Source organism: Chroicocephalus ridibundus, chromosome 12 (genome assembly GCF_963924245.1).
Source record: "Chroicocephalus ridibundus chromosome 12, bChrRid1.1, whole genome shotgun sequence".
In the NCBI taxonomy this organism is placed as follows: Eukaryota; Metazoa; Chordata; class Aves; order Charadriiformes; family Laridae; genus Chroicocephalus; species Chroicocephalus ridibundus.
Window position 1 is genome coordinate 4,414,420 of NC_086295.1, and position 27,953 is coordinate 4,442,372.

General features: G+C 44.5%; 1 protein-coding gene across 1 annotated transcript; it reads right to left on the reverse strand.

Moving 5' to 3' along the window:
- Nucleotides 1–1,390: 1,390 nt before the first annotated feature.
- Nucleotides 1,391–26,981, reverse strand: PRPF6 (pre-mRNA processing factor 6). Its single transcript, XM_063349950.1, has 21 exons — nucleotides 26,802–26,981; nucleotides 25,730–25,898; nucleotides 24,811–24,929; nucleotides 24,077–24,155; nucleotides 22,954–23,130; nucleotides 21,946–22,101; nucleotides 21,148–21,242; nucleotides 20,265–20,421; nucleotides 19,893–20,055; nucleotides 16,858–16,976; nucleotides 15,966–16,184; nucleotides 14,214–14,336; nucleotides 13,260–13,381; nucleotides 11,978–12,116; nucleotides 10,849–10,968; nucleotides 9,459–9,635; nucleotides 8,496–8,629; nucleotides 7,935–8,026; nucleotides 5,731–5,845; nucleotides 3,529–3,655; nucleotides 1,391–2,730 (listed from the first exon to the last, which is right to left on the reverse strand). The coding sequence occupies exons 1-21, from the start codon at nucleotides 26,870–26,872 to the stop codon at nucleotides 2,578–2,580; spliced, it is 2,826 nt and encodes a 941-aa protein (XP_063206020.1). The 5' UTR covers nucleotides 26,873–26,981; the 3' UTR covers nucleotides 1,391–2,577.
- Between the last annotated feature and the right edge of the window lie 972 nt (nucleotides 26,982–27,953).

Here is a 27,953-nt window from a genome sequence, read left to right on the forward strand (position 1 = left end):
ACATACCGCTGAAGACAGGACCCATATAACTTGTTTATTGAGCTCTATATATAGTTAAAATTCGTAGGTGCCACAATCCATTTCAAAAACAGAAAGACATCTACAAACATTAAAAGGCTCTAAGATTAATGATCCCTTTTACCTCAAAAAAAAAAAATAAAAAAATCCCAAACCCAAGGAATGTAACCCCCACCCTGGGCCAGGGGAAAGGGAAACTGCAAATACACAGAGCAGGTGGCAAAAGGAGCTGGGTGCTGCGAGGATGCAGCATCCAGCCCAGGTCCCCTTCCCCAGGGCTTCCAGAACATCTCGGTGCACAGCGCTGGGAAACAATCTCTTCCCTCACCACCCACAAAGGGCAACTCTCCTCCAGCAAGTCCTTCCCGTGCGTTTTCTCAATCCCAGGGCTTTCCCAACAAATCCTTACGGGACGCGGCAAATTCACACCCCGATCCGTGGGCGCACACACAGTATCTGGCTCAAGGGAGATGCTCCAAACACAAGTTGGGAATCTCTCCGGCAAGACATGACACCACAGTTCCAACATCCCTCCCCATCCCAACATCCCCCGCCACCAAACGAGAGCACCGCAAGGCAGAGGGATTTATGTACCACCAGCACTCAGCCTTCCCGAGCGCATCACAACGCTAGGAAGTGCCACAGCAACCGAAATGCCATATTCCCTTCCCAGAGAAGCAGGATACAGTCCCCCTGTCCCACCACTCAGACAGGTCACACCACGGAGGAAGAATAAACGCTGCGTGAGAAGCACAAGGGGCTGAGGAAGGACACCACGTGTTGAAAACTACTTTTTAGCAGTTTTTTTTTCTCCTTCAGTTGCTGGCTCAGTCTTGAAATCCTGGTCTAGCCATGTTCCCTTCCCACATGTCCGCCCTCCTCTTTTCACAACAGATTGATGACTCCGTTCTCTTCCCCAAATTCCCCCCCTTCCCTTTGCATAAGCCCACACCCGGGACGGATGCCAGCGACGGCACGAAATCCCTGAGCAAGAGTCTCTCAACTCCCAACACCTCTCACTCACCTTTGGGCAACTACAATTCCACGGGACATCCGTGATCTACACCCTCCTTAATGAAAACGCAGCTTCATACGCTTTCACCAGCTATTCAAGAGAAAACACAAGAGTTTCCGTTATAAACCCAAAGAAAAACAGGCTTTTCTTGCTTCAAGACCAACCGTTTCAACTTCAGTGCTTAAAAACAGGCTTCTCATCCTTTCTGGCAAGTGGCACGACGCGGTGTAACCACCGCTGGCAGAAACATTCCCAGCGTGGCGGGAGCCTGATAAATTCAAAGGTTTCTGCTATCAGACCCACTCTTCCCAGTCAAAGGGCAAGACCACATTCAAAGAGAAGGTCAGGGAACAAAAAAAAAAAAACCAACCAAGCTGTATTTTATACATATCATCCAAACAAAGTGATAAGGGGTTTTCTCCGCCAACTAAATACATTATAAAACACACAAACAGAGGCCTGGGTGCTTTTGCTATATCCTAACAAGTAAGACATTACAGCTTTTCATTCAACGATCACAAGAAAGTCAGGTTTTTAGGGGTCAAACTAATACAGGTTACAAGTGTAGAAAATTGAAGACAGCTTACAAAGGGTCCCAAACACAAAGCTTTTCCTCTCAAGAACTTCCTTTTTTCCATCTGCACTTGAAGAGAGTCATCCCAAACATCCCAACTGAAGGCAGCTGTCACTGTAAAAGTGCACATTCTCTCAACGGCTCTGAACAAAGGTTGTTTCTTCAAATAGGCCTTCAGGGATTGCTGGATTTTGCCTTCTTACTTTAAAATACCACTGTGCTTAACGCGCTTAACGAAATCAGACACCTAAAGAATAAAGTTATACTATATACATTTAAAAAATTGAGGAAAAGGTCTCTAAAAATATGCTCTTGAATTTCACAAAATGCTCCATCTGCTTCAGGTTGGAGGAACACTCCTGAGTCGCGCTGCAGCTTGCCAGCAGAGGAGACCGAGCTCAGCCAGGCTTGTGGCAAAAAACTGAAAAAAGAGGGGCCAAGCCCAGCCCTTCCCCTCGGCTGCCGCCTTCCCCCAGCACAACTCCACATTCAGGGGATTCAAACAGCAACAAACCAGACTTGCCGACACCAAACCAGCATCAGATGGGCCAAACACTAAAGAAACTGCACCAAGAGGGACAGGAGGGGAATGCATGCTAGGGAAGAAACCAGAGGAACTGCTAAATGTCAGAATCCGTACAAGCACTAATCAAAGTTTGTATTTATGGGGGAGACTCAGGCATCAAAATCACAATGCCAAGGGAGCCTCACAAGGCTCCTCGTCTCTCCTGCGTGACACCAGCAACAGCGCTGAGATGTGCCGCAGAAGCTGATGACCGCGTTGTGGGAGCCAAGGGCACTATCACAGGGAAGAGAAGGATGCGGCTTTTTGTTTTGGAAGAAAGATCTTTCATATTGCCACCGATCTCCTGTCCTCCAAAATCCGTGTCACCATAAGGGCGAATGCACCGAAAGCAGGTAAGCAGACAGGTCCTACAGAGATGACTAACGCAGCTGAAGCCAGCATACTCTAGAAGGTATTTTTAAGCTTGGCTGCCACAAGCACGAGAATCTCTCCGATCTTTTTCTGCCAGTTCTCTATGTCCTTGGAGACATCACACCAGAGCTCTCCGTGGCGAGGTTCAGCATTCTCACAGCGCTTCCTCACCTCTTCTTGTTGTTCCTACGAGGAAGAGAAACGACAGTTTGTAAGTCTCTTAATGCCCTGGTTTGTTCCCGCACAGAGAGAAAAATTTAACAATCCCCTCCCTGATCCAAACACTCTTCCAAAGCTGACGGTGGGTTTTTTTGTTTTGGTTTTTTGAAGGCAGTATGAAAGCCTGTGTCAAAATTCAGTGACAGCAACTCTCCTGCCTTGCTGAACAATCCAGCCGAATTACAGTCAAGCAAGTTTTGGCTACACCAGAGAAATTGCAGCAGAAAATTCCTTCGCATTACCACCTGCAAGAGATCCATCAAGTGAGAGGTCTCTCTGAAGTCAGAAGATAAACACTCCCATCATTTCAGTAATATCAGGCAGTAAAAACCGCCGTAAGAGATTAGAACAGACTGTTCCTCTGGCTGCGTTCACGTGCAACCTGTACTTGACACTTGTGAAGAAACGGGACTAGTTACACAAACCCAGCATCACAATTACAGGAAAATCTCCTAGGAGAAAGCTTGCATTTTACAGAAGGAAGATTGATTTCATCAATTTTTTGCACAAACTAGCGTGACTGTGGACAGCAAAGCAGCCTGAAAGACAGCTCAGCTAATGACAGAGCCTTTTAAAAACCACCACACAGGCCTGTTCATGCTCATTCGTGACCAGGCGTGACAGCCGTAGCCTCAGCTGTGAGCCACACAGGCGGCGGCAGCAGGCTCAGCCCAGCGCTGCAGCAATCCCTGGGACTGGGTAACCAGCAACGGCCAGGAATTCCTGCTGCCTTCCCCAGCTCCCTGTTCCCAGGCACACACTCACCTCTGTGCCGTGCTGCAGCTCAAATTTATAAAAGAAAGCCCAGGCATCCCCAAGGTCAGAGTCTATCTTCACCGTTCGGTGGAACCATTCTCGGGCCTTGGTTATTTTACGTTCGCTCCAGAATAGCCTGTTGAGAAAAGTGAAAGCGAATCAACAAATAGCCTCTCTTTAGAGGAACACGGCAATCAGCAAGCACTCCAACTTAAAGGCTCTAGAGATACTTCAATTTTTTGCTCTCCCAAGAAGGAAAGAGCAGATTTCGTAGGCATCTGCTTACTGTCCTTCCCCTAGGAAGGGAAGAGACATGAGAGGAGTGAAGAGATTATCCACCACATCCTCGTCACTCTCCCAAGTGAAGCACGTTAAGTCAGCCCCAGGAAGAGACAGACGCTCCCGAGGAGGGAAGTATTACTCCCTGAGCTCCATCTTTGCCTCCCTGAGCTCAATCTTTGCTAACTCAATTGCTTAATTTTGTTGTTCCAGATTTGGTGCAGACAGAGACAGGATCACATGCCTACATCTATTTCCTCTCCTCCAATTTCTTAATATTTCAAGTCCGGTTTAGTACCCAGCAATTAAATAACTTCTAAAAGCTGCAAATTGCATGCACATTCCTGAAGCCGCGGTTGTGTGCGGTCACACATGGACCAAGCGTGCTCCAGCAGAGCAGACCTATCTTGTCAGCTCCCCTTGACGAAGAAAGGCGAGCATCTAAGCTCCCGCGCTCAAACCCCAGCCTGGCACCCAGCCCGACTGCTGCCATTTCACAAAGGTCCTCGCAAATTCTGAAATTTCTCCCCAGTAATTAACCAGCTGAGTCAATAAGTCTCTTGGTTTCACTCCTTTGCATTAAAGAGTTCATTTGCGCTAGTAAGGTCTTTATCAAGTCAGCCAGCCATCGCTCATAAAGAGCTTAGCCAGCCATAAAATTATACAGCTTATGTGATTGTTTTTAAGCCCTATAATACTCTTGGTTGTTCCGTGTTAAATAAACTGTGATTTAAAAGAGCACGAACAATGATAGCAGAGGCTTAACACCTGCAAGTAGTGGCCATTTTCAGCAACATATTTAACAAAAGTTTTTCACACATGTGTGACGCTACGGTATTACACTACCTACATGCAAGTCGTGATGGGAGGTGGAAGCTGTTTGAATTTGGATTAACTGCTAAACTGTCGGAGGTTGCACCAGAAGGGGCTTGGAAGCAGTTTCCATAAAGCAAAAGTTAACATTTTTCTCACTTGCTGCTAAAGCTGAACAAGTCAGCTGTCATTATCTGGCAGAACCCAGCATTGCAGTCACTGGAGTGTATCCTACAGTTTTCTTTGGCTTATAAAAAAGAGTTGTGAAAGAATTGGGCAACTGTTTGGGCAACATGCTTCCTGCATTAACCTCTTCTGATATTCACAAAGGAAAAGTACGTTTGTTCCAATCACGACTGCTGTAGAGCCGTTCGCACATCAGATCTGAAAGGATACGGCGTGAGTCAATTCTAATCACGGTTTTTCATCACTGGAAGCCTCACAATTTAATCTGGACATGAAGACAATTCCTAGTAGACTATCTTCCCATTTCAGAGAAGCAAACTCCAGTATGACTGGTAGTCTGCATTCCAGGAAGGGCCACAACTGAAGAAAACCGACATAGCAGAAATTCAGGAAGGGAGAAGGCTATAACAGCACAGAATTTAGCTCAGGATTAAAAAAATATCTGACAGAATCTAGGGTAGAGAAAAAATACGAAGAATACACAGTCAGCCACATAAAGATGGAAAAATAACCAGTAAAATTGTCCCTGTTTTCACAAGTCCTTCAACCATATCCTATAAAACTTAACTAAGCCTGGTTCATTTGAAAGCACACTGAAATCCCTTTGAAGGGACACAAAGACAGCAATTTTCAGAGTGCTGATACCCAGCACTGGCAAAGGACTCTGTGTGAGTGTATTGTTTGTTGTCTGTGCCGCAGTCCCAGGCCCACCAGAACAGCTTGAGGGCAGGTTGACATCCCCTGCTTTGAATCAAGGGAGAGCAGCAGATTTGCACAGTTACTAGGAGACAGCTTGAGAGCTGTTCCTTGCTTTGAGGCTTATTAGAGCTGCCGCAGCCGGAATCATATGGTCATGCTTGAGCACAATGTTTCATCGTGGATGCACCACACACAGACACGGGTATTTTTACTACATCAAGCACAGGAACTCACTTGGCCACAGCCAACAGGACATGTGGGTCATGTTCACACTTCTTGAGAGCATCCACACTCTTGGTCTTTCGTTGCGGTCGCGCTTCAAGGAAAATTGCCTCTGACCACAGGATTCCTTAATCAAGTCAAGTAGGAAGATTGTTTAGTGTTATTTCCGAGATTAACCCTCCCCACCCTGTCAGCAGACCAGTGCTCTCTTAACGCAAGCAGCACTGCGGCCCCCACCCCGGTGGTTATTCATGCCCCAACCTCATCCCAGATCACTTTTTCTGCATGGATATTTCCCCTTCAGTACTCTGAATTTTTAGCTATCATTTACACCACGCTGGACCTTCAGTTCTGAACATCTGTGTACCATAACCCTCCTGCAGCTTCAGCCCTCCCTACGCCGGTGTAGGCTCATGCCTTTCAGAGGAGACATAGCAAGCAGTGGAACAGGGGAGGGCAACGCAGCATTTCAAAAGCCGACGATATCATTTGTCTGAATGGGAAACTGCACTGGCAGAAGAAATCACAGAAGGTGTAAAGTACACCCTTTGGAAGCAGTTTCAAGGGTGCCAGAGAGCACCATGGTCTTATTGATGCTGGCTCTCCACACACACGATGAAGGACAGAGAAGGTCCAGGAAAGCTGGGTTTAATCCCTAGTTCCTTTCACTGCCAAAAGCAAGAAAGGAAATATGCTCAGAGGAGCATGAAATCTTCAGTTTCTCATGTCAGCCAACCATACCTGCTGATCACTTCAAAATAAAGCCTGAAAGCTCGTGCCTGCCAGGACTCTATCAAAGTGTTCTCGCTTCCCATAAACTGCACCACAGGAACATACACAAGCTTTGATGATTGCAGTGACAGACTGTAGAAGAACTCTCCTCTTCTTGCTCGTTATATATAGGGTCAAACCACATTTTTCAGGCCTCTATTTTCAGGCCTGCCGAGGACACAAACACCATTATATTTCAATTCTACTTTGTGCAGCTTTTTACAACAGCCATAAGCAACCGGGAATCAATTCAGCAATCGATGGACACAAGTCTCTGGTTTACATGACTGTAGGTGTCCAACAAATGAATTCCTGCAGGCTTTTATTCCGGTTTGCAGAGTTTTCAGATAGAGTCGGAAGCAATTTTATTTAAACAAAAACCGAGCTCCTGCTCCCCATTTCCATAGCAACAGGCAGATTCTGTAAAAAGCCTGTGGTGGCAAACACTCATTAAGCATTAGGTCATTCACAAAACAAAGTGGGATTTGGGTGGTATTGCTTTGTTGACCCACCCGCATGGTGAACAGTTTGCAATGAGTTTATCATGTCGTAAAAGTCACTTAATTCCCAATTATTTCACTGGAACTTCAGCTGCCGCCAATTAAACACCTTTCAAAACCTAGCCTGAAGGCGAGCTAAAAAGGCTTGCCTTGCAGTAGACTACCGCATTTTGTAGTTTTGTGACATCTTCTCTCCGAAGATGTCAACATGTTTAAATAATTAAGTCTTCCCGCAATTCTGCCAAAAAACGGGGAAGCGTTATGTGCCTTCTCCTCCAATCCCAAGAGGCAAATGTTTCCACTGCTGGTTAGAACCAATTGACTTACATTATACAACCTATTTGCCTTTTTTTAAATGACTTAAAATAATCAAAACCCAGGACAAAACGTTTATGGTACACGATCCCCTAATCATGACTGCAACTGAAATTTGCTGCCAGCACAAGCTATTAAGCACACAGTTAGTAGTGCAACCAGTGCAGGCAAACCAACAATGGGAAGTCTCCTCTGAGCCAGGTCTACTCCAATGAGACAGGGAAAAATCCATTCTTTTTCCACTGAACTTCCTAACTACAAACACTCGAGAATCTTTCTTCAATTTTAAACCTTGGCAGACTTCTACCAGCTTCAGAGAAAAGCCACCCACATCCAAAGTGCTTTCCCAGGAAACCTGGGAACAAACTGTGGACCACAGACCCAATAATATACCGGATACTGCAGTGAATGGAACGAACACCAACCTGTGAGCTCCCTGGTGCAAGACAGCACAAAGCAACTGGGATTATTAACAGAAACCTTCAATATTTCATTCGCAGAAGGATGACTGACACATCTCCAAAATGTCCTATTTTGAGACCTGGCCAGAAAGGACATCTTGGAAAAAGATGTGCCTTTATCAACTGGGCAAAACAACCATGTTTAAGATAGAATTGAGTGCCGTCTCACCTGAATTGGGGCATTCTTGCAATGCCTTGGCCATCAGAGTATTTGCAATATTCTTTAGCCCAGCTCTGTACTCCAATCGCACAGACTCTAACCTGGTAAGGAAGAGACTCAGTGATGATATTTATGACGACACATTCATTATGCAAAAACAAACAGCAAGTCACATGAAGGTCACTGGAAATTGCAAACATCTACCCATACTCTGAATATGTGAAGGTGACTGACATTCTCCCATTCCTCTCTGTCTAAAAATAGACATAATCTTTATTCTATAACGGCCTAGGTCAAAAACAATCTAAGAAAGGGACTATAACAGAAATGAAAGATCCCTGGGGTTTCATGATCTGTGTACTGCAATTATCAATAAAGAAATAACGAGTCCCCAGCTCCTTAGAGTGGCTACATACTAGCCAGGATCACCAAAGCATTTCTGTTATTCAGAAAAAGTTGTTAGTCCAGAAGAAACTCTGGGCTGGGCATGGTCATATCTTCCAGGCTCAAATGGCTGAGAAGATGCATTGGCTTTGTAGCCCAAATTCAGTTCACCTCTACACAACTCACCAGAGATCCGGATTCTTTGGATTCTTTAGGCGAGACTTTTCCAAGATGGCTCTTGCTCTAGTCAACTGCCCAACTTTCTCCTCCAGCCTGGACAGCAAAAGCCACAGGGGTATGGAATGGGGGCATTTTTTCAACTGTTTAAAAAAAAATATTTAAAAAAAGTGCAGTAATATGTAGATTTGAAAAAAAAAGTTAAAAAAAAATCTTATAACCCTTACAGAAACCCAAACATCCTCCTGGAGAGTTTACAAGAAAGTTGATTACACCGCTCAAATTTCTCCTAGTTAAGTCTTACAGCACAGACAGAAGTCAAGTTTCTCCTCTATCCACAACAGTCGGGTACATCAAGTACGACTGAGCTATCCCAGTAGCAAGAGAAAGAACACGCCTCCCTTAATAATTTGTGCTCCATCTGGAGACGGGGGGCTCTTATACACACCCAAGCCTCAGCAACAGAGTGTGCAGGGAACAGACTGCCTTTGAAGCCTGGGAAGTCATTAGGATAGTGACAGATAGTGACACTGGCAGAAACCTGCCTCCATATTATTTTCATGGCTGAGTTTCTGCAGCATTCATACCCAAGGACACCTACTACCCATTTAAAAGAGACACGAGTGCTCTGTAGGCCACCTCCTTTTACGGTGTGTATCTAAGAGCTCGTTAGGAGGCTTTTAAGAGTTCTGCTTTTAGTCTTTACAGATCTTAGAGAATCATTGTGCAATGACTTATTTCCTACCAGTGAGGAATCAAGCATGCAGCAAACTCTCTCAATTTTCCACGTGGATACTGGTAAGAGAAATTCTTGCTTTTTCTTTTTTGTTGTTTTGTTGTTGTTTTAACCAATGCCAGAGAGAACAGAAATCACCTCTCCGGTTAGTCTGGGGCACAGCTCTCTCCATTTTGATTCAAAAACAGACACCACGCCAGAGGCACAAAGCAAGCTTGCAATAAGGTATATCTTACCCCTTGATTATAAGCCTCCCGTGCCTTCTCTACAAGCTCCTTTTGTTCCTCGATTTGTCCCTTCATCATCCACAGTTTGGGGAAGTCCTCGTAGTGCTTCAGGGCTTCCTCACAAAGCTCCTGGGCTGCAGCAATGTTCCCAAGCACCCACTCTAACTTCACAGACTTCATGAAGACCTGAGAACAAAACAGAGCTGTTTATCGCCGGCAGGCATTGAAAAACCATCAGTCCACCAATGCAGAGCGTTCCCACTTTCACACACTCATTGGAATGTTACTGATTTGCTACAGTTTGAAGTAAAATAATAAATAAATAAATACCAGGGTTGAACAACAGTGGGAACAGACAACAATGAGAATGGTAAATGCGAGTATTATAGGAGCAGAACAGTGTGAACAACCTGTATCTCACCTATTAGCATAGAGTTGACATTTGTATAACGTTTGTACAAAGAGCACAGCTTTAAAAGCACAACCAACCGACAAACTTGAGCCTGCTTCATCAGCACAATCCAACCTCCTCAGATCCAAGCTACCAAGACTACCTATTCTTATTTACGGCTACAAGTTGCAAGTGTTGTCCTGCTAATTACAAACTGGTACATATACCTTTCAACTCCCAAATGCCCTTCTTTTGGCTACACATGAAAGTTACAGCTGGGAGAAATGCATTCTAGACTGAGGGCTGTTTCACTACCCTCTGATCCCTGTCCTCCCCATTCCCAAACTCCCCCCACCATGACTTCACAAGAGAGGCACCACGGCTGAGACCAGAGCTCCAGCCCCAGCTGACAGCTGGAGAGACTGACAAAAGAGGAAGAGGCCAGATGAAAAGATCTAGGATGAAGCGCAAACTGGGAGGCGGGGGTAAACCAAACTCACTTTTCTTCTACTTGGACAAGTTAAAATAGTTTTGTATGACCAGCGGAAAATCGACAAAGTTTATCATACCAGAAGTAACTCTAGAGATAAACACAAGAGTGTAACTTTAAACAACAAACTCCACCAGAGCTGTCTTTAGCACAGCAAGAATGAGTGAGTCTTCTGTGAAAGTATTTTCTCTCTCTTTTTTCCAAGACATGCTTTTATGCAACATGAACATTATACAAACAGCTGTAAACTGGGAATTTCCTGACTTTTGCCATTTGTGTAAAAAAAACTGAAGCCCTTCACTTGATCCTAGCCTTTTTTTTCCCATCATGCCGTGATTTTGTGTCGCAATTCGCTGGAGAAGCGCTGCAGCAAAGCGGCCACATGCCTACAAAAGGCAATGGCAGGGAGCCATCGGGTCAATCACTCAGGCCGCAGAACTGAAGGAACTCCTCCTTCCGCCTCAACTCCCCCGTGGCCAAGAGAGGTCTCAGCCTCTCCACCCTTCACACATCCTTACCCTTGCAGTGGGGGCACTGCTGCGGGCTTTTGCCAGCAGCCTCCTCGCTCTTTCATACTCATTGTTTTCTGACTCAAGCTTCACGGCAGCCAGCCAGATCTCCTCGCTGTTGGGGTTGGCCTGCAAGAACATAAAATGACAGACAAATGCATACAGTGAATCAACAGCAGATTTAATCCTTCGTTTGATCCAGATTAAAATTGAAATCAGAGCTTTGTCAATCCACACTAGGATTTTTTTTTTTTCAGTTCAAGCTCCTCCCAATCTTCTTTGACCTTTGAAGTTTATAGAAATTCTCCAAAACAGATGCGCAACACAAAGATATATGCCAGTTTAGAAGTTGGATGCTTCTCAATTGTTGAAAAGCATTAATGCTTGATCTTCTGAACTTCCAGTTTAAATACTGAGAAGATCATAGGGTCTGCCACAATGAGACCCTCATTTTATTATCCCCGAGCAAAAAAAAAAAAAAAACAACCCGAAGCTTGAATTCCCAACTGAGGTCTGTGAACACGCCTCCAATAAAAGTCATTCCAGTGGCAACCATGTCAAGTAGTCTTCAGGACAGTAACAAAAAGCACCAAGAACATATTTAAGAAGTAAATATCTTTTACCTTCCGTCTCAGGACCTGTCATTTGATTTTGCTATCACTTAGCTTTTAAGCCTCATTCCCAGTGCTAGAACTGTACTACTGTGCCCACCTTTCTATCAGCATCCAGCAGACAATTCCCTTCATTTTCCTGTGGATTAGTGGGTTTGCTCCAAGCCAGAGGTAACGCAGTAACCTCATTAATTAGGGCAGACCACTACCCTTTTTACTGAGGAGACAGATGACCCAACACAAGGGGATTCTGATCCATGACTGGGCTCGGTGGGAGCCATGGTAGCAAAATTACTGGTTTGCAAACTCAGAACCTGGTGTAGTACTACTAAAAGAGCAGTAATACACCTTGCTTCCAGCTGCTGCTATTTTTTTTTTTACAGGAGAACATTTTGCCACAAAAGACAGACTAGCGGAAGCCCCCATCCTTTTGAAAGGCAGCAGGGATCAGGTGTTGCCAGAAAAAGCCTACTCTGTATTCTTCACCAGCCATACTTAACACCTTCACACACATCTGATATACCCACCTGGAAAGCCAGGGCCAAAATGCTTCTGGCTGCTGGCACATCTCCTGCCAGCCACTTCGATTTGGCTCCCATGAGCCAGAGCACTTCTGCTTTGGGACAGTGAGCAACAGCTCTCTGCAAAAGAGCCTCCAAGGATTCTCTGAGACAAGAAAGAGCAAGTTACAATCACTCAGAATACTGCCAAAGGCGAGCTCTCGCACCATTTCCACTATCACTCAATGTTATAAATATTGTGGCAAAGTCCAACGTTGTAAACCCTGATAAGTTGTCTCATAACAAGAAAAGGGTGGGGTCTTTTTTCACAAGGGTTCTGAAATCAGCACTCCACAAACGGCTCATTGTTCAGACACCTTTGTTTGATAGCCTCTGCGGAAAGACCCTGCACACAAACAGCTCGTTTGTCTTGGAAAAAGCCATTCTTCTTAACAAACCTTAGTAGAAACTGAGACAGGAAGTTTTTCAGAATTATTAGATGAAGTTGGCTTGATCTTATTGAAATATTCTTTTTTCCTCCTCTAGAAAATATACTTTTCAGGTAGAACAAGGGGTTTAAAAGCCAGCCACCACTGGGAAACATGGAAGAATAATATCAAAACCAAAAACCATACTTATTAAAAAAAAGGCTTGAATGAAGCTGAACTCAGCATCTGCAGTCACTTCCACACTATAGCCTTGTTGGCTTTAATAAGGATGATTCCACGTATATAAGTGCTCTATTGTATAGACTGTTTACTTTATTCTAAACTTTGGGCAAAAAGTTTCAGGCGTGTAAAGCTTTATGAATAAACTTCAAAATAAGAGGCCTGAACTGTGACAGCATAACGCCAATCTTAATAGTGATACACATTCACAGTATGTTTAATCAGAAAATGCCAGAGATGCTTGGACAGCTTCAGCAATGAAGTAGTTTACCTATGAAAACTAAACAAAAACACACACTGTATTTCTAGCTGATTTGTATTCCCAGTTTTTTCTAGAAATGCCTTCTTAAGGATGACTGTTCCTACCTTGCCTATTCTTATCCATAGCTATTTTTACCAAGTGACCCCTATTGCAAAAGAACTTTTTATGACTTCATAAAACCCAAAGATGTTCTGACCGCAACAATAACAAAGAAGGTCAGACCCGCAAGCAATGCCAGCGAGTTTCCACCAGCTGAACTAACTCTGCACGTGCAACGCAACACTTCAGAGCTCATCTTGTAGCTTTTCTATCTCCCCAAATCGACCACCCTGTAACAAGGACGAATCCCTCCAACCCAAGGATTATGCAGCACACATACCTCGTTCCGTGGTTCTTTTCAAAGTACGCTGCTCGCAGCCACACACTCTTCTTGCTCGGGAAAACTTGCAAGGCATAAGCATAAATTGCTCGAGCACACTCCAGAGCATTATGAGCAACACACTAAGGAAAAACAGGTCAGAACTAAGTCACTTTAGGACTGCACCGAAATCAAGCGCAAGAAGGAACGACACACGCATAACTCAACACAGAAATCAGTAACTCAGAGTAATACACGAACTGGGGCATTATATATAACAGAATAGTTACTATCAGCTTTTTAAAAGGAAGGAGGGAGGAAAATTTTCAAGCGTCCCTCTATCAGAGCACAAGTATCACTGGCCTTTCACTGGGACTGACACACACAGGCCAGCTTGAAACATTAGGAAGGCATTGTAAAGGCTCTCATGTTTGCGCTTCATTTTTTTTTTTTTAACAGGCAAAACTATATGCTCCACAGCACCCGCCTCCCCCGCCCCCCCCAACTGCTGTAAGCCCAATTCAAGGCCAGTGAAGTGGACATTTCTCACGCTGAATTATAATTTAGTTTTTAATGCATGTTCAAACTACTCCCCTAAAGCAAAGAAAGCCTGGTAAAACTTTTACCCACTCCCTTGTCCAGTCTTACATTAACTGTTGAGCTACAACGTTTACACCTTGAAACTCAACTCCCAGTTCCTTTAACCAGACCCTCAGTCCGTCGATAACACACACATAAAAAAAAACCAAAACAAAAACCCCAGCAAACAACCTATCACAACACCAACGTCTTGCTTATTAAAAATTCAAATGTGAAAAAAGTTCTACAATAACCACCCAAGACTGGCCAAATGCAGGCAAATGTTGTGGGAATCACATCAACTTTCACTGATAAAATATGTCATTTCCTGGACTCCAGCTCAATTTCCCCCAATTAATAAAACAAAACGAAAAATAGCATCACAGCTGGACATACACTGTCTGCATCTTCCATCCAGGTATGTTTCCGATCTTCTTCCTCAATCCCAATCCCAATCACAGCTCGCATGATTGCCTGGCATGTGGCCACACTTCCAGCTTTATCACATTCCTCAGCATCCTGGAAACAAGAGTAATGCCCTGCTCATTTTGAGGAATCAGCACGGGAAGTTAAGATTCTGCAACAGCAACTCCTCATGTGCAAACACAGAGACTTTGTGGGTCACTGCCATGTTAAAAATATCTTATTACTCAAACATATCCTGACACTAACTGGTGAGCCCACACCCACAGGGACGGTGCTATAGTTGTACACAGAATCAATCAGAAACCGGTTAAGAAACAGAGCCCGTCAACTGCATCCACTGAAAAGGATAAGTGTGACAACGCGTGACCTTCCCGGCCTGAAAAGTCTCCTCTCACGGCTCCGCTGACCTGCCCTGGGCTGGACCAAGCAGGGACCTGGCCATAAAAAACTGCAAGTATTTGAGAAGGAAGAATTGTAACATCAAAACTACTGATCTTCTTTCAGCTTTGGGTCGATTCTTAAGTCTCAATAAGGGCTAAGCAATAACTGAATTTAAATGAATACACCCTCAACTGGCGTTAAGTTAAAGGTGCAAAGGCGCTCTCACCAGAGCATATATGGAAAAGTGGAGGTTTGTGACATACAAAGCTTTCGGAAAGCCAAGCGTGTCTTGCTTAAACTTGTTAAAAAGGCCTCTGATCAGATAACAGAAATGGAACAGTCGTAGTACTGAAAAGGAACTCGAGAAGACAATGATGCCGAGGCTGTGGTGGTGGCTTTTTAAACAGAAGTTGAAATTAACCTTTAGTTGTTTTACTGCTGTAAAGAAAGCTGTAATTCTTTTAGATGTAAACAAGGATATCTGTTTAATATTCAATACTTTGTTCATTATCGATACTTTTAAGACGTGTGCCAAGAACATTTTGCTTCCTTGATCCACTCTAAGTGATTTTAGTAGCAAACTGGTTTAAAGATTTACACTTAAACAAAGCACAGTACATATTCAGGAGGAAAGAGGTTATTTTTAACCTGGACATCAAGCCATTTACATGGTAACAGTCGTTGAAGTGTCTTACTAACTCAAAAAGCGCATGTACCAGAGCTTTTGAACGTGATCAGAAGACTGGAAACCCCTACAACATTTTGTAACTTTTCTAGTACAGAACATCAAAAATACACGACAGCCTCAGATGAACCCGTGCAGACCGTGTTTTGTAAATGTCACTGTACAACACAGTTCCACCTGTCAGCTGTGAACACTTTGCACAGCCTCAGGACTACAAGCCAATAAAGGACGAAGAGAGGATTTCCTGCCTGCTGCATATGCAATATTTGTATTGACTTCTTACACCACTATCTGACAGAGACTTCTTTGGCAAAGAGATACCTTGTAAGCCAAAAGAGACATATGCAAAAATACATAAATCCTTCACTGGAGGCATAAAGCCTCTGTCTTACTTAAGGCAGCAGCTGCTTCAACTTGAAGCTGGTTATCTTCCAAGACAGAAGTAAATCAGACATTCCTCAGCTCAACACAGGCAGTGCTACCCCAGAGTATCACCTAATTGCGGCCTTGGCTCTCCTCAGCTTTTTAGTCTCACCCCTTGTATTTTTCATGGGGATCTCCACTGATAGGCCTTGTGCAAAATCACTCTATCCTACAGTATCTCGCGTCAAAACAGAAGAGTTCACCTGGGGCTCTAACCAAGATCAAGCAAATACCTGTATCCATTGCTCTCTGTTGATTTCCACACCGTTAGCCCTAAGAGATGTGATGGCTCTGTCAATGATTTTCTCCACCATCTGGGTGTTTCCATTGGCTTCCTCCAGTTTGGCAGCAGTAATCCAGATGTGACGATCCGTCGGAATATTCTCACGGGCTTTGTTAAGGACTTTACGAGCATTCTCATATGTCTCCAGCCTTGCCAGCGCAAGCCACAGCTGCGGGGCAACAAAAGATGTATTTTAGATTAGAACAAGGAGATGACAACGCCGCCGTATGGCGGTGTCGGCCCAAAGAGATAAGCAGCTTTATGCTGCTTGCTACTGATTGGCAATTGTCCTCAAGTTGTATGAGCAGGCTGCAGAATGCTGATGAAGAAATAGTAGAAACAGAGTCTACTACCGTCCTTAAAGCTCAGTCCTAATCATTTTAAGATATCATCTCTGTTTGCTGGGCTGCTGCACTCATGTCTTCTGTTCACATCACCTCTTAAACAGCTGAATATAACACTCTGATTCAGCATTTCAGAAACAAGCAACTTTGTTTTAGATTCCCCGGGCCATACGTATGCTTGTTTTCACAATTGTCGAGGCACAAAACATGAACGTTAACACAGTTAATTGGCTACAGCAGGCCCAGCAGTACACTGGCATAACTAACCTAACAATTACACAGGAAAATGAGGCATATAATGACCACCAGACAATTAACTCTGGAGGAAAAAAAAAAAAAAAAGCACAGTCCACTACTCATCACACCCTTCTCATTGTGGCAAAAAGCATGTGGCAGAGAACTCACACTGCACTCACCCCGCCTTTTGTTTTCAAAGCTCTACTGCCAACCTAAAGTGGTGTGGGGGGGGTTCCTTTATTTTACTTTTTAAAAACTTACTTCAACGCTAGTCGGACAGCACTCCACAGCCCGACTCAGCATGATCCTGGCATCCTCAGGTTCTTCTAACTCCACGGCTGCTTTCCACAAACGCACTGAATTGGGAACATGCTCAAGGGCTAGAGAGGCAAAACAATGATGTCAATGACGACAAAGTAGTTTGCCAAAGAGAACTGTATTTTTTAAAGATGATATATTAAAGGCTGTGTCCTATTACAGGTGAAATTTCCTGAAAGAGAGAAGGAAGGGAACTGTACTTATATTAATGAGAACTGAAAATCAGAAGATAAAAAAAACTTACTTAATAATTTTAATTGGAAACAGGTTTTGGAAAGCCAAGGGCTTTTTCCCTGTACAAGCTGTAATTGCATCCTCTTCAGTAAAACAGCTACCTGAACAAAGCCTCCGGTCTCAGCAAATGAGCATACGTAGGATCCTCAAACTTGAGTCACCTAATCACACTGGGCCTCCCTTCATAAAAAAAGGAGCATCTTCAACACTAATAACACAACCTTGTTCCTTAGATGGTGAAACTGTCCCTTCACAATTTAGTTGTCCTGAAGCCATCTCCTGACAGTTTAATGGATCCCAGTTTAGCTTCCCAAAAAGTTATTGGCCCACTATGCAAAAATAAACCAGGAGGATTCCTAAAAGCTTAAAGGTATCGCTGACACTAACGCCCTAAGCCACTAAACCCACAGTGTTCTTTCAGCAATCCAATATGGGCTCCATCTAATTAAGAGTCTTTGAGGCTTCCTTAACCTTGCCCAAGAGTCACCTACTGCTGGTAGAAACTGCATTCTCTGCAGACTGTCCTACATGTGCTGCCTGAAACATGAAAATCTAAAAAACCTTTTCTCAGTCTGTCTCTCACAACCTTGTATCTTAAAGGGACATTGAGAAACTAAAGTGGGGGGTTTTTTTAGCCTTTTGTCACTACAACTTACACCACAGATTACTCGTATTAGCTGCATTGCAGCAGCAGTTTCATTGCTTCTATGGTGATTGAACACAAACATGTTACAGTACTGAGCACATTCATCTTTGATAAAGCAAGCGTAATTGCAGGACCATAGAAACGGGTGGGAAGAGGCACCTAAATCTACTTTGAAACTAGCTAGGCTTCTAGGCAAGGCTGTTCCCTTAGCATTCCTGCAAGGGCAGAGGCACAGTGCTGAGCCGCAGCTGCAGAACGCATCCCAGCCCTACAGAAATACACAGAGCACTTAAAAGTAGCGTACACTGAGGATTCGGGCATTAGCCGTTTCTCCTCGAGTCTGCAGCAGCAGGAGATTTTTCTAAAGAATTTAAGTGAATAATATCAGCCTGCAAGAGCCGAAAGCATCACTCAGCAGGACAGAACGTGTTTTCATAGATACAGCATTTGATTTTTACACCTCAAGATGCATTTTAAGCACCCGGCTTGCTGGCGCTCTCCAGTCAGAGAGAGGCTTTAAAAACTGCAGAGGTTCTGCTGGGTGGTAGGAATGTCCACAGCCAACAGACGAGAGAAATACATTACGAAAGCTCACGCTGCAGTGATGTTACCTGGCAGTCAGTCTTTTTTATTTGAGGAGAAATAATAGGTTAAACTGTCACATAACTTAAGGTTGTATATACAAGCAGCTCCAAGCATCACATTGCTGATGTTCCCTAGGTAGCAGAGAAGCACTGTGAAGCTCTTAACAGGAAGAAATTGGAAAGAGAGTGGACTGGAACACAATTTATCATTAACAGCTTTGTATTAGAGATTAAGTAGGTGGTTCCAAAAACTGAAGCAAGATGTTTTTCTCTTCACAAATACAATGCTTAAAGCAAAACTCAGCACTTAATGCCTAAGTCATTGCTTTCGCACAAGATGCTCTCCTACCTGAGCTGGACTCAGAAAGCTATTTCTGCTCATGTAAAAGTGTTTTTCTGTTCAGCATCTATTACAGTTCTTGAGAAGGACACACAGTGTCACAGGAGTGACACTTCACAGCATGCCGCACTGCTTAGCCAATGAAAATCAAAAAAGCTACTGAATAGTTAATATCTGAACTCTTACAACTTCAAACTGCCAGGAATCTTTAAGTGCCTTTCGTCCATATGTAGCAAGAGATCGTTTCACCAGAAATGTGCAATTTTACATGCAATAGTAAGAGGTAGGAGGCAATTTACTTCCTTTGAAGCCAAGCCACTCAATACTGCAGGCTGCTTCACAACGATTTAGTAAGGGTATTAAATCCAGACCCTTTTCCCTGTTAGACGAAAGTCAGGAGATATAACTAATACAATTCAATAGTCATGAAGGATCTAATCTCTACTGATACAAGCACAGTAACTGAAGTCATCAAACAATTAATACTATGAACCTGCGAAGAAGACCTGGGTTCAGGACAACACAACAAACTGCTGTTAAAGAGATCAGTTTGGAAAAGACAGTAATTCCACAGAAGAGGAAAACCTCCAAGTGCAATACGACAGAAGACGTAAGGTTTCAGTTAAGCACCACAGAGAAAAGCTGTTTGCCAAAACCACAGAACTGGCTACAGTAAAGCAAACCCCAAGGCCCACCAGGCTCAACGATATGAGAACCCCAAGGCCTCTAACGCTCCTCCACCAAGAATCACTGTGGCCTCTACCAGGTTACAGACAAGTTGGAACTCAAACACAAAGTCCAGTATGTTTTCCAAGATGTATCACAAGGTGACAGTTACAGCACCCTTTCTCCTTAGAGCATCATTTTTTAATTGCTTTCATCTACCTATCTCACTTTGATGAAGTTGGAATTGGTTTTCATTACTGAAATGTCATTTTGCAATCACTCAGTAACAGCAGCTTTCCACTGAAGGATATTTTACAAATACTTCAACAACTCTACTCTTTGCCTCAAGAGCAGCGAGTTCCATCGTTAAGGCACACATTATTAATAACCATATCTCCACCAAAGATGCAAAAAAAGCCTTTAAGCTTCTGGAAACATCTTAAACAACTTACAATGCAATACAGAGGGAGACTCAGACTTTGTTTCCTGACCTTGCAGAAGCTCTCACCTTTCCTAAGGACGCGTTTCTTTGCACGGATGTCTGTCTCCAGCTCTGCTGCTCTTATATAAATTCGGACAGACTGCGGAAGGTGGCGGACAGCTTGGGCCACCACAGCTTTGGCTGTATCCCCAGGCTGAAGCCGAGCAGCTTCTAACCAAACATCTTCACTCTGTCATGAAAAAGAAACAATCTTCCTTTACATCGAAACAAGAATTTAAAATTAGAAGTTCTAGCTAAATATGTTTTTTAACACTGAAGACAGTGAAGCTGTATCAGAAATAGCCTGATACAAGCTTAATAGAGAGATGATGGTGCTCATAACCACAACCTTTTCCTACTGGCCTGCAAGGATCAGCAGGGAAGCAAAGTAATTCTGACCTTGGGGCACATCTCCGTTCCTTTCATGATGAGGTTTCGAGCCACTTGGAGTTTGCCAGTGACCTCCTCCAGTCGGGCTGATGCTATCCAGGCTGGCGGATGATGAGGATTGGTCTCTCGTACAGATTTCAGGAGCAAACGGGCTTTCTTGATATCACTAAAGGAGGAGGAAAGACAGGCAGGAAAATTTTCAGCACATAAGCAAACAATTCTCCTGAACCAGAAGTACAGTCAGTTCTTCACAGCCACACTCAGATTCACAGTAACTGTAGCCTCAAATGTTTCCATACTGGCGACACAAATTACATATTATCAAAACAAGCTCGCAAATACACACTAACGCAGCAAGATCACAGTGAACACTGGTTAAGTGTGTAAGTAAGATTTTTAGGAATTAAAGCTGGGCACTTGCAGTTGGAAGCTTATAAGCACAAGTGTTGATTTAAGTAAAGTATTAGCATTGACATTTGCATATGTTGCTTTGACTTAAACGGCAATTCTTTATAAAACAAGTGTCAACCTTCAGGCTAAAGAGGTTTTCAGAGGTTGTCAATCAAGCCTAAATTAGCAGTACACAGCTACAATTAACCAGGTTGTTTCCTGGCTGGCAGGCAGCCACACACTGCCGTCACTCTGGCGTGTTAGCTCAGGGACAGGACAGAAACAATCCCCACAATTGATGCATCCAGGTCAGATGCTAAGTACATCAGCTGGAAGGCTATACCAGATCTCGTGTTAAAAGAATTCATCCTCAAAAACTCACCTAGCATCTTTTACAAATTAAATGCCAGCTGAAAGCCACCCGCTCAGACAGATTTCCATTTATATGCAGGATCACAGCCATTACTAAGAGGATAAATCAGTTAATCCTTCTTAAACTTACTTGATATCTCCTCCATGCGTGGGAATCATCGAATTCAAGTCTGTCAGATATCCTTTCGGGTCCACTACAGTCTGGCCACTCACAGAGTCCGACACCTGGGAAAGTCAAGTCAGCGCTGTTGAAATGAGCATTCATAGCCCCACAGTCCACCTGCACACATTACAGACTGGAAAAGACACTGCAGCTGTGCAAGAATCCGAGACATTCATCTGGTACCAAAATCAAGGAAGGAGGAAAATGCAAAGCCTTGCATATTAGCTTTTTTCCTCTTCTAAAATACACAGCCTTAACGTTAACAACTTAGTACCGCTGAAAATGCAGAAAACAAGCAGCTCGGCTTTCAGTCACCAGAGGGTCTTTCAGCCCTGCTAGCTAAAGCCCATCTTTCCAGTTTAAACCAGTTTAGATAGGAAAATCAATGAAAAAGTACAGAAGTCAACAACAATTTAAGAGTAGTATTTTTCAGCAATTTGTCCTGCACCCCTGCACAGGACAGAAGATACACTTCCCTCGGTAAAATCACCAGTGCTGTTTGCCTGAAGGCCACCTCAGGTACAACAGGGCAGTCTGTTCTCCCATAATGGCCAAGACTTCCAGGGACAAACTGTTACTTCTCAGGAAATTCTATTAGTGGAGAGGGCATGAGATTCAGGGAGTAGTACACAATTATTTCATAGCTGAGCTGTTTCTTCTAACACCCAAGAGAATTAAAGACTTTTCTAAAACCAGGTCTTAAACAGTGGCACAACACCAACCCCGCGTATACCTGTGACAGATCCCGCCTTCCAACATCCTTACCTGGCTTAGCCTCATATCCATCAAGGTGTTCCTGGCTTGGCCGATCTTCCTCATATCCAATTCGCCTGTCCCAGGTGTCATTAAGCCTGGTGTCATTCCTCCTGGGTATGGAGTATTCAAGCCCCCTGGATACGGAGTATTCAACCCACCAAATTGCTAAAAACAAGAGCAAGAGAAATACAATCCTAAAATCTCTTCTGATATTTCAAAGATAATTCAGACTGTTGGCTGATCTGCTCCTCTCCAGTGGCTACAGGACAGAGATGCCAAAAACCCACAGGTAGTTGTGAAACAGTGGCTTCCCTGAATCACAGAATGTTTCTCATGCAGGTTTTGCAAATCTGTAGGTAATTACTCAAGTTTAGTCAAGCCAGTGAAATAAGTAACAAGAAAGTGAAAAATTCAAGCATAAGCATCTAAACAAGAATATCCACAAAGAAGTCCCACGGACATCTGGTGCCAGGTTCATAGCCAGTCAGCTTCTCCTGTAACTGCGTGACCACAGTAGCCTGCAGCCACGTAGCAACAACCTAAATTACTTAATTTTCAGTTGACTGTAAGGCAAATAAGTTTTAACACAATTGCTCCAGGGTTGAGCAAACCATTAGGTGAAACTGAATGTTATTTTCTGTTCCATTTTTGCAAAATGTTGTTGTAACAGAAACAGATGTTGGTTATGCTCACCAAAACTCATTCTCACCATTCCACAGCCAGAGAAAAGGCAAAGAAACACTTTCTTCCATTTTCAACATGAGAACCAATCTTTCCCTGTCTGTACTTGAGTTTTGTCTGGCAATGGGTATGCACTGAAAGACTCCAGGAAGCACAGGAATTTCACATCCAGCAATTCCTTTGACAGACTCAAAAAATACGGCAGGCTTTTTTGGTCAAGTATCTTTTTTCCAAATGCCACTAGTGAATGCACAGTTTAACCCTCATCTGTAATGAGGGTTATCCGTACTAACAAAGTACGGATCACACCTTCATCAGGTTTGCTTTCGTACTCACCGTTTGGCGTGGGTCCACAGAAGTGTGATTCTCCCCTGACTGTAAATGCTTTGCAAAGAAGCTGTCGGGTACAGGAGTCAGCTTCTCGTAACGAGGATTCCTCTGACGCTTGTTCCTGGCATCACCAACTTCTGGAATACTCAGCCACTCTTCTTCTGTGACCTCTGCTAGCTTCCGCTATTCAAACAGGAGTTGTCATCATTATTTGCTGTAGAAATTTCTTCTTTTAAACTGTTCTAATTCCTTAATAGATTTTTTTCTTGAAAAAATTCAAGACTAATTAAACACTTAAAGGTCAAAGGTCAGATTTTTTCCTAATCCAATGCACAGAAGAATTAGATGCATTTAATTAGAATTTGGTTTTAGTCCAGACTAAGATCCCAAATCAATTTTTTTTATTAAATTCAGTGCCACAAATATTCAGATTAATCTCAGCGCCTGCAGCATTGAGTAGTTTATTACTAATCATTAGACAATGGCTTAAACAATACATTTTATTTAAATAAGATTTAGAGTCAGGAGATCCTGCTCAACTACTATTTCAATGCCAACAAGTTATCAGTCCCTCAAAGACAGAAGCGGAGCACCTTCTCAAGAACTGACACGAAGCCACAAATAAAGCACAAAACAAAAGCCTAATATGAAAATTTGCATAAATTTCACTACCTTCTGTACCCACAAGAAAAGGGCTCAACAGGCAGAATCGCTGTGTTTTCCCATATCCCTACAAATTAGCTTATAAACACCCACTTCCATCAACTGAGTGCAACTCTGAACACCGCTGTCAGTAGAGACAGCGTTACTTTATCACTTACTGCAGATTCCATCACCACTCTGATTTACAGGACTACCAGTTATACTGTCTGTAACTGCGCAACTGCAACTGACTGAAAATTACACTGCGGTACTTGACAGAGCTTCAAACCAAGAGGAGGTTCTGCACCACTAGCTGCCAGCTTCGTATTCATTTACTTACTTTTCCAACAGAAAGTAATTCTCATCTGGAGGATAAGGACATACTTTTCTGCTAACACATAAAATCTGGGCAAAGAAATGCAGAACACAAATCCACCTCTCACATATGATAAAGATAAAAGCCACGTTTCAGACATTTTTTCCTTACTTTCAAATCCGAGAACTGCTGCTGAATTTTGGGTCGCTCCATACGGTATTTTTCTATTTCCTCTTTTTCTCGTTGTTCCCTTAGGAAAAGGAGTAGTGAGGTTATACTCAAAGTAACACTCAGCAAGTCTTTAAACAAAGTGTTGATATTGTAGGAAAATGTGTTTGATCAGAGGTAAGGCATTAAAGAAAGGCATTTTTTCCAAGCGTATATTATCAACATTGTGAGAGAAATGTCTTATCAAATAAGACAATGTTATAATGTAAAAATAGACATCTCCAACCAAGTGAACTTCATTCTTTAACTTCCTCTTACTTGTAGACCAGGTAGTGACTTTAACAAGTTAAATAACACCAGTTTAGAGACACCTGCATTACATGACTTTTCTAACAATTTCCTGTGTGCTGTGCAGTATGCGATGTGTCAAAACCAGTCACTCGGCATCTCCCCACGTCATCTTAATGAACTACAGTGAGTGTTAATTAACTACAGTGAAGCAATTCAACCACATCAACTCACAGAGCAAGCTGTGCAAAATACCCATCATCCTTAAGACCTGGGAGCCACAGGGTCAAAGGTATGACAGTAAGATAAATAAAAGCTGTACACGCATCTGAAAACGTACCCAGTAGACATAGACAAAATCTAAACTGGAAAATGGAAGAGGTGGAGAAAAACTCTAAAATACAAACTACCTGGAAAACAGTCCACACCAGCATTGTAATTTATCCTACCTTCTTTCTTTTCTGCGTTCATCCATCCTCTTATCCAAAGCTGCATAAATAGCATCTGCTTCCTCATCGTCTTTTTCATAGGGACCACTTGAGAAGAGGCTCCCAGCATACCCATTGAACTAAGAATTAGGAGAGAGAGAAAAAGAGGGGAAAAAGAAAAGAAAAGCAGTATCCTCAGTTTAAAGCTCCTGTTATATTCCTGCTATAGCCAACAGTCACCCAGAGCAACGAAAATGCATGAGCAGGCTATTTCTAACAACATTGCATCAGACTAACACATCCCTAAATAAAAGCAGCTTTCTTCTACCACCCCAAGTGTTTATTCTCCCACACTGTTTCAACAGCAAAACTGCTTCAAGATTGCTTCTCTTTCAAAATTGCTTCTATTAAGCAATAAATGAGATCCCAGTATAGAAAGGCCATTTTCTTCCACTAACCGCTTTTATTTTTTTAAACTACTGAAAGCAAACAAAAAGAATAACAACATTTAACTAACGAAAGTGGGATTTAAACACAAGAGACTACACAGGCCACATAAAGACAAATATATGTCAAAGCACAAGAGCTTAGATTTCATTTGTGCAGAATGAAAAAATACATCCCCCAAAGTACTTAAACTAATCTTTTATTTATGGATCTCTTCCTAAGTCTCTCAGGGCTCTGAATAGATAATTAAACCACAATACGTGGACCAACACCACAACAAAAAACTGCAAGCACTGCGCCATTATGTATAATGGTGTCTCAATTTAAAAAAAAAAAAAAGAAGAAAAAAAGGAAGTGCTGCTACCAAACTACAGGAAATTCTGGCCTTGAAACCTCAGCTAATACGGGGTTTCACAGCAAGAGAGCACGGAGCTAAAGGATTACTCTCCCACTTGGGGGAAAAACATCTCCAGGACGATGAAAATCTCATCACCTCATCATAATTGGTGTCGTTCAAATCTTCGTCATCATCATCAGCCGTCTGATTCTTTTTCATTTGATCCCCAACAGTTCTCTTCCCTGGCGGAGCATGACGATCATCCACGGGGTCATTGGCATCACGCGCAGGGCCAATATCCGAGCGGGTGGTGAAACCTGTGGCTCTGTGTTGATAAACCAGTAGCAGCTATTTAGCACGCTGCAACCCCGGTTTGTTACACAGGCGCTCTGTCCAAATTATTACTTACAGATGACAATATCACTCTTTTACAAGAATGGCATCAACCAGTCCCCATCCCTATCATTGATAAAGCCCGGGGGGAAAACCGCCCTTTTATAGGGAGAACTTTATCTACAAAGACACCGCCATCACCCGGCTTGCTGCTCTACCATCCATCTTGTACTGAGTGATGCTCTCCCTTCTAAACTGTGTCTCAGTGGGGCCCATTAAAAAAGCCAAAAAAAGGTTATAGGGCACTACAGGGAGGGGATCTGGGTGACTTGGACTCATCAGAAACCCCACACGCAACCGGTCAGCATTTCCCAGGGCAAAGTCAATAGAATCGCCCCAATGTAAAGGCACCAACAAATCAATGGAAGACAATCATCACTCACGTGCAGCAAAGGGCCACCAAAACCCACCTCTAGCTGTTCCCAGCACAAACGCACCCAGATCTGGTGACGTTTAACAGGGTCCCCGCACACAGAGTTACCATCCCCTCCCAGCCAGCAGCATCTAAAGCGCCCAGGACCTTATCCCCAGTACCAGGCCCGCATTTAAATACAAAATCGCCCATCTAAAGAACAGACGCCAACCAACTCGTAGCAATAACACTTGAAAAGCCGAATAGGCCGCAAGGGGCCCGCGGCCTGCCCCAATGGGAGGGGGATGGAAGGGGCACAGGCACCCAGCAAGGCACGAAACGGGGCCCGGGGGCGCCTTGGGGCCCGGCAAGGAGGGCGGCCGGGTGTCGAGGGGGGACCTGGCGGGCGGCGAGAGGGGGCCGGGCCCGGGAAGGCCTCGGCCGGGCCCGCGGGGGACCGAGGGAGAGAGGGCGGCGCCTCACCCGCGGCCCAGCCCCGGCACGTAGCCCAGGGGCGCGGGCATGCCCAGGAACGGCTTCTTCTTCTTGTTCATGATGCCGGTAAGAGCGGCGACGACCCGGGACCGGGACCGGGACCTGGCGAGCGGTGGAGACGGCGGCGAGAGCTGGCAGCGCCACTGGGCGGAGCTACCCAGGAGAGCAGCGCGGCACTTCCGGTCCCGAGGGGGAGCAGAGCGCCCCCTGGCGCCGCGGCGGCCCCGTGGGGAGGGAGGCGGGAGTGCGCGCATGCGCGGAATTGGCGGGCCCTGCCCGTGCGCACGCGTGTGCGCATCTGTACGCGCATCTGTACGCGGGTGCGCGCATACGCGGCAGCTGCCCGGCACACGAACGTCAGTCTCTCCCCCCAGGTGTGAAACCCGCCTCTCCCCCAGCCGGCTGCGTCCAGCCGCCACAGCTGCCCCCGCACTCGCGTGTGCGAGGAACCGCTCCCCATCTGCGCCCCTGCGACCCCCTCCACAGACGCGTGTGCAAGGAACAAGCCCCCATCTGCGACCCTGTGACGGCTGCACACACACCTGCAAGGAGCCACCACCCCATCTGCACCCCTGCAGCCCCTTGCACACGTGTATGCAAGGAACCACCCCCCACCTGCACCCCTGCAACCCCCCCCCCACACGGGTGTGCAAGGAACCACCATCCCATCTGCACCCCTGCAGCCCCTTGCACACGTGCATGCAAGGAACCACCCCCCCACCTGCACCCCTGCAGCCCCTTGCACACGTGTATGCAAGGAACCACCCCCCCATCTGCACCCCTGCAACCCCCCACACACACGTGTGTGCGGGGGTAGCTGCATCCCTGCATCCCTGCAGGGAGATTTGCATCCCTGCAACCCTGCACATGCGCGTGTGCAAGGAACCACCCCCCCATTTGCACCCCTGCGACCTCCCACACATGCGTGTGCAAGGAACCACCACCCCATCTGCACCCCTGCAACCCCGCACACACGCGTGTGCCAGGAGCCACCACCCGGTTGAAACGCCACCGGCGAAACGCCTGCACGGGCATTGAACAACTGGGATCTTTTTGCTGATTAATTACAAACGCGATCCTTCTCCTTTCGCATTTGTAATTCACGGAGCAGATGGTGCGCCGTTCGTGTACAGCCAGAGG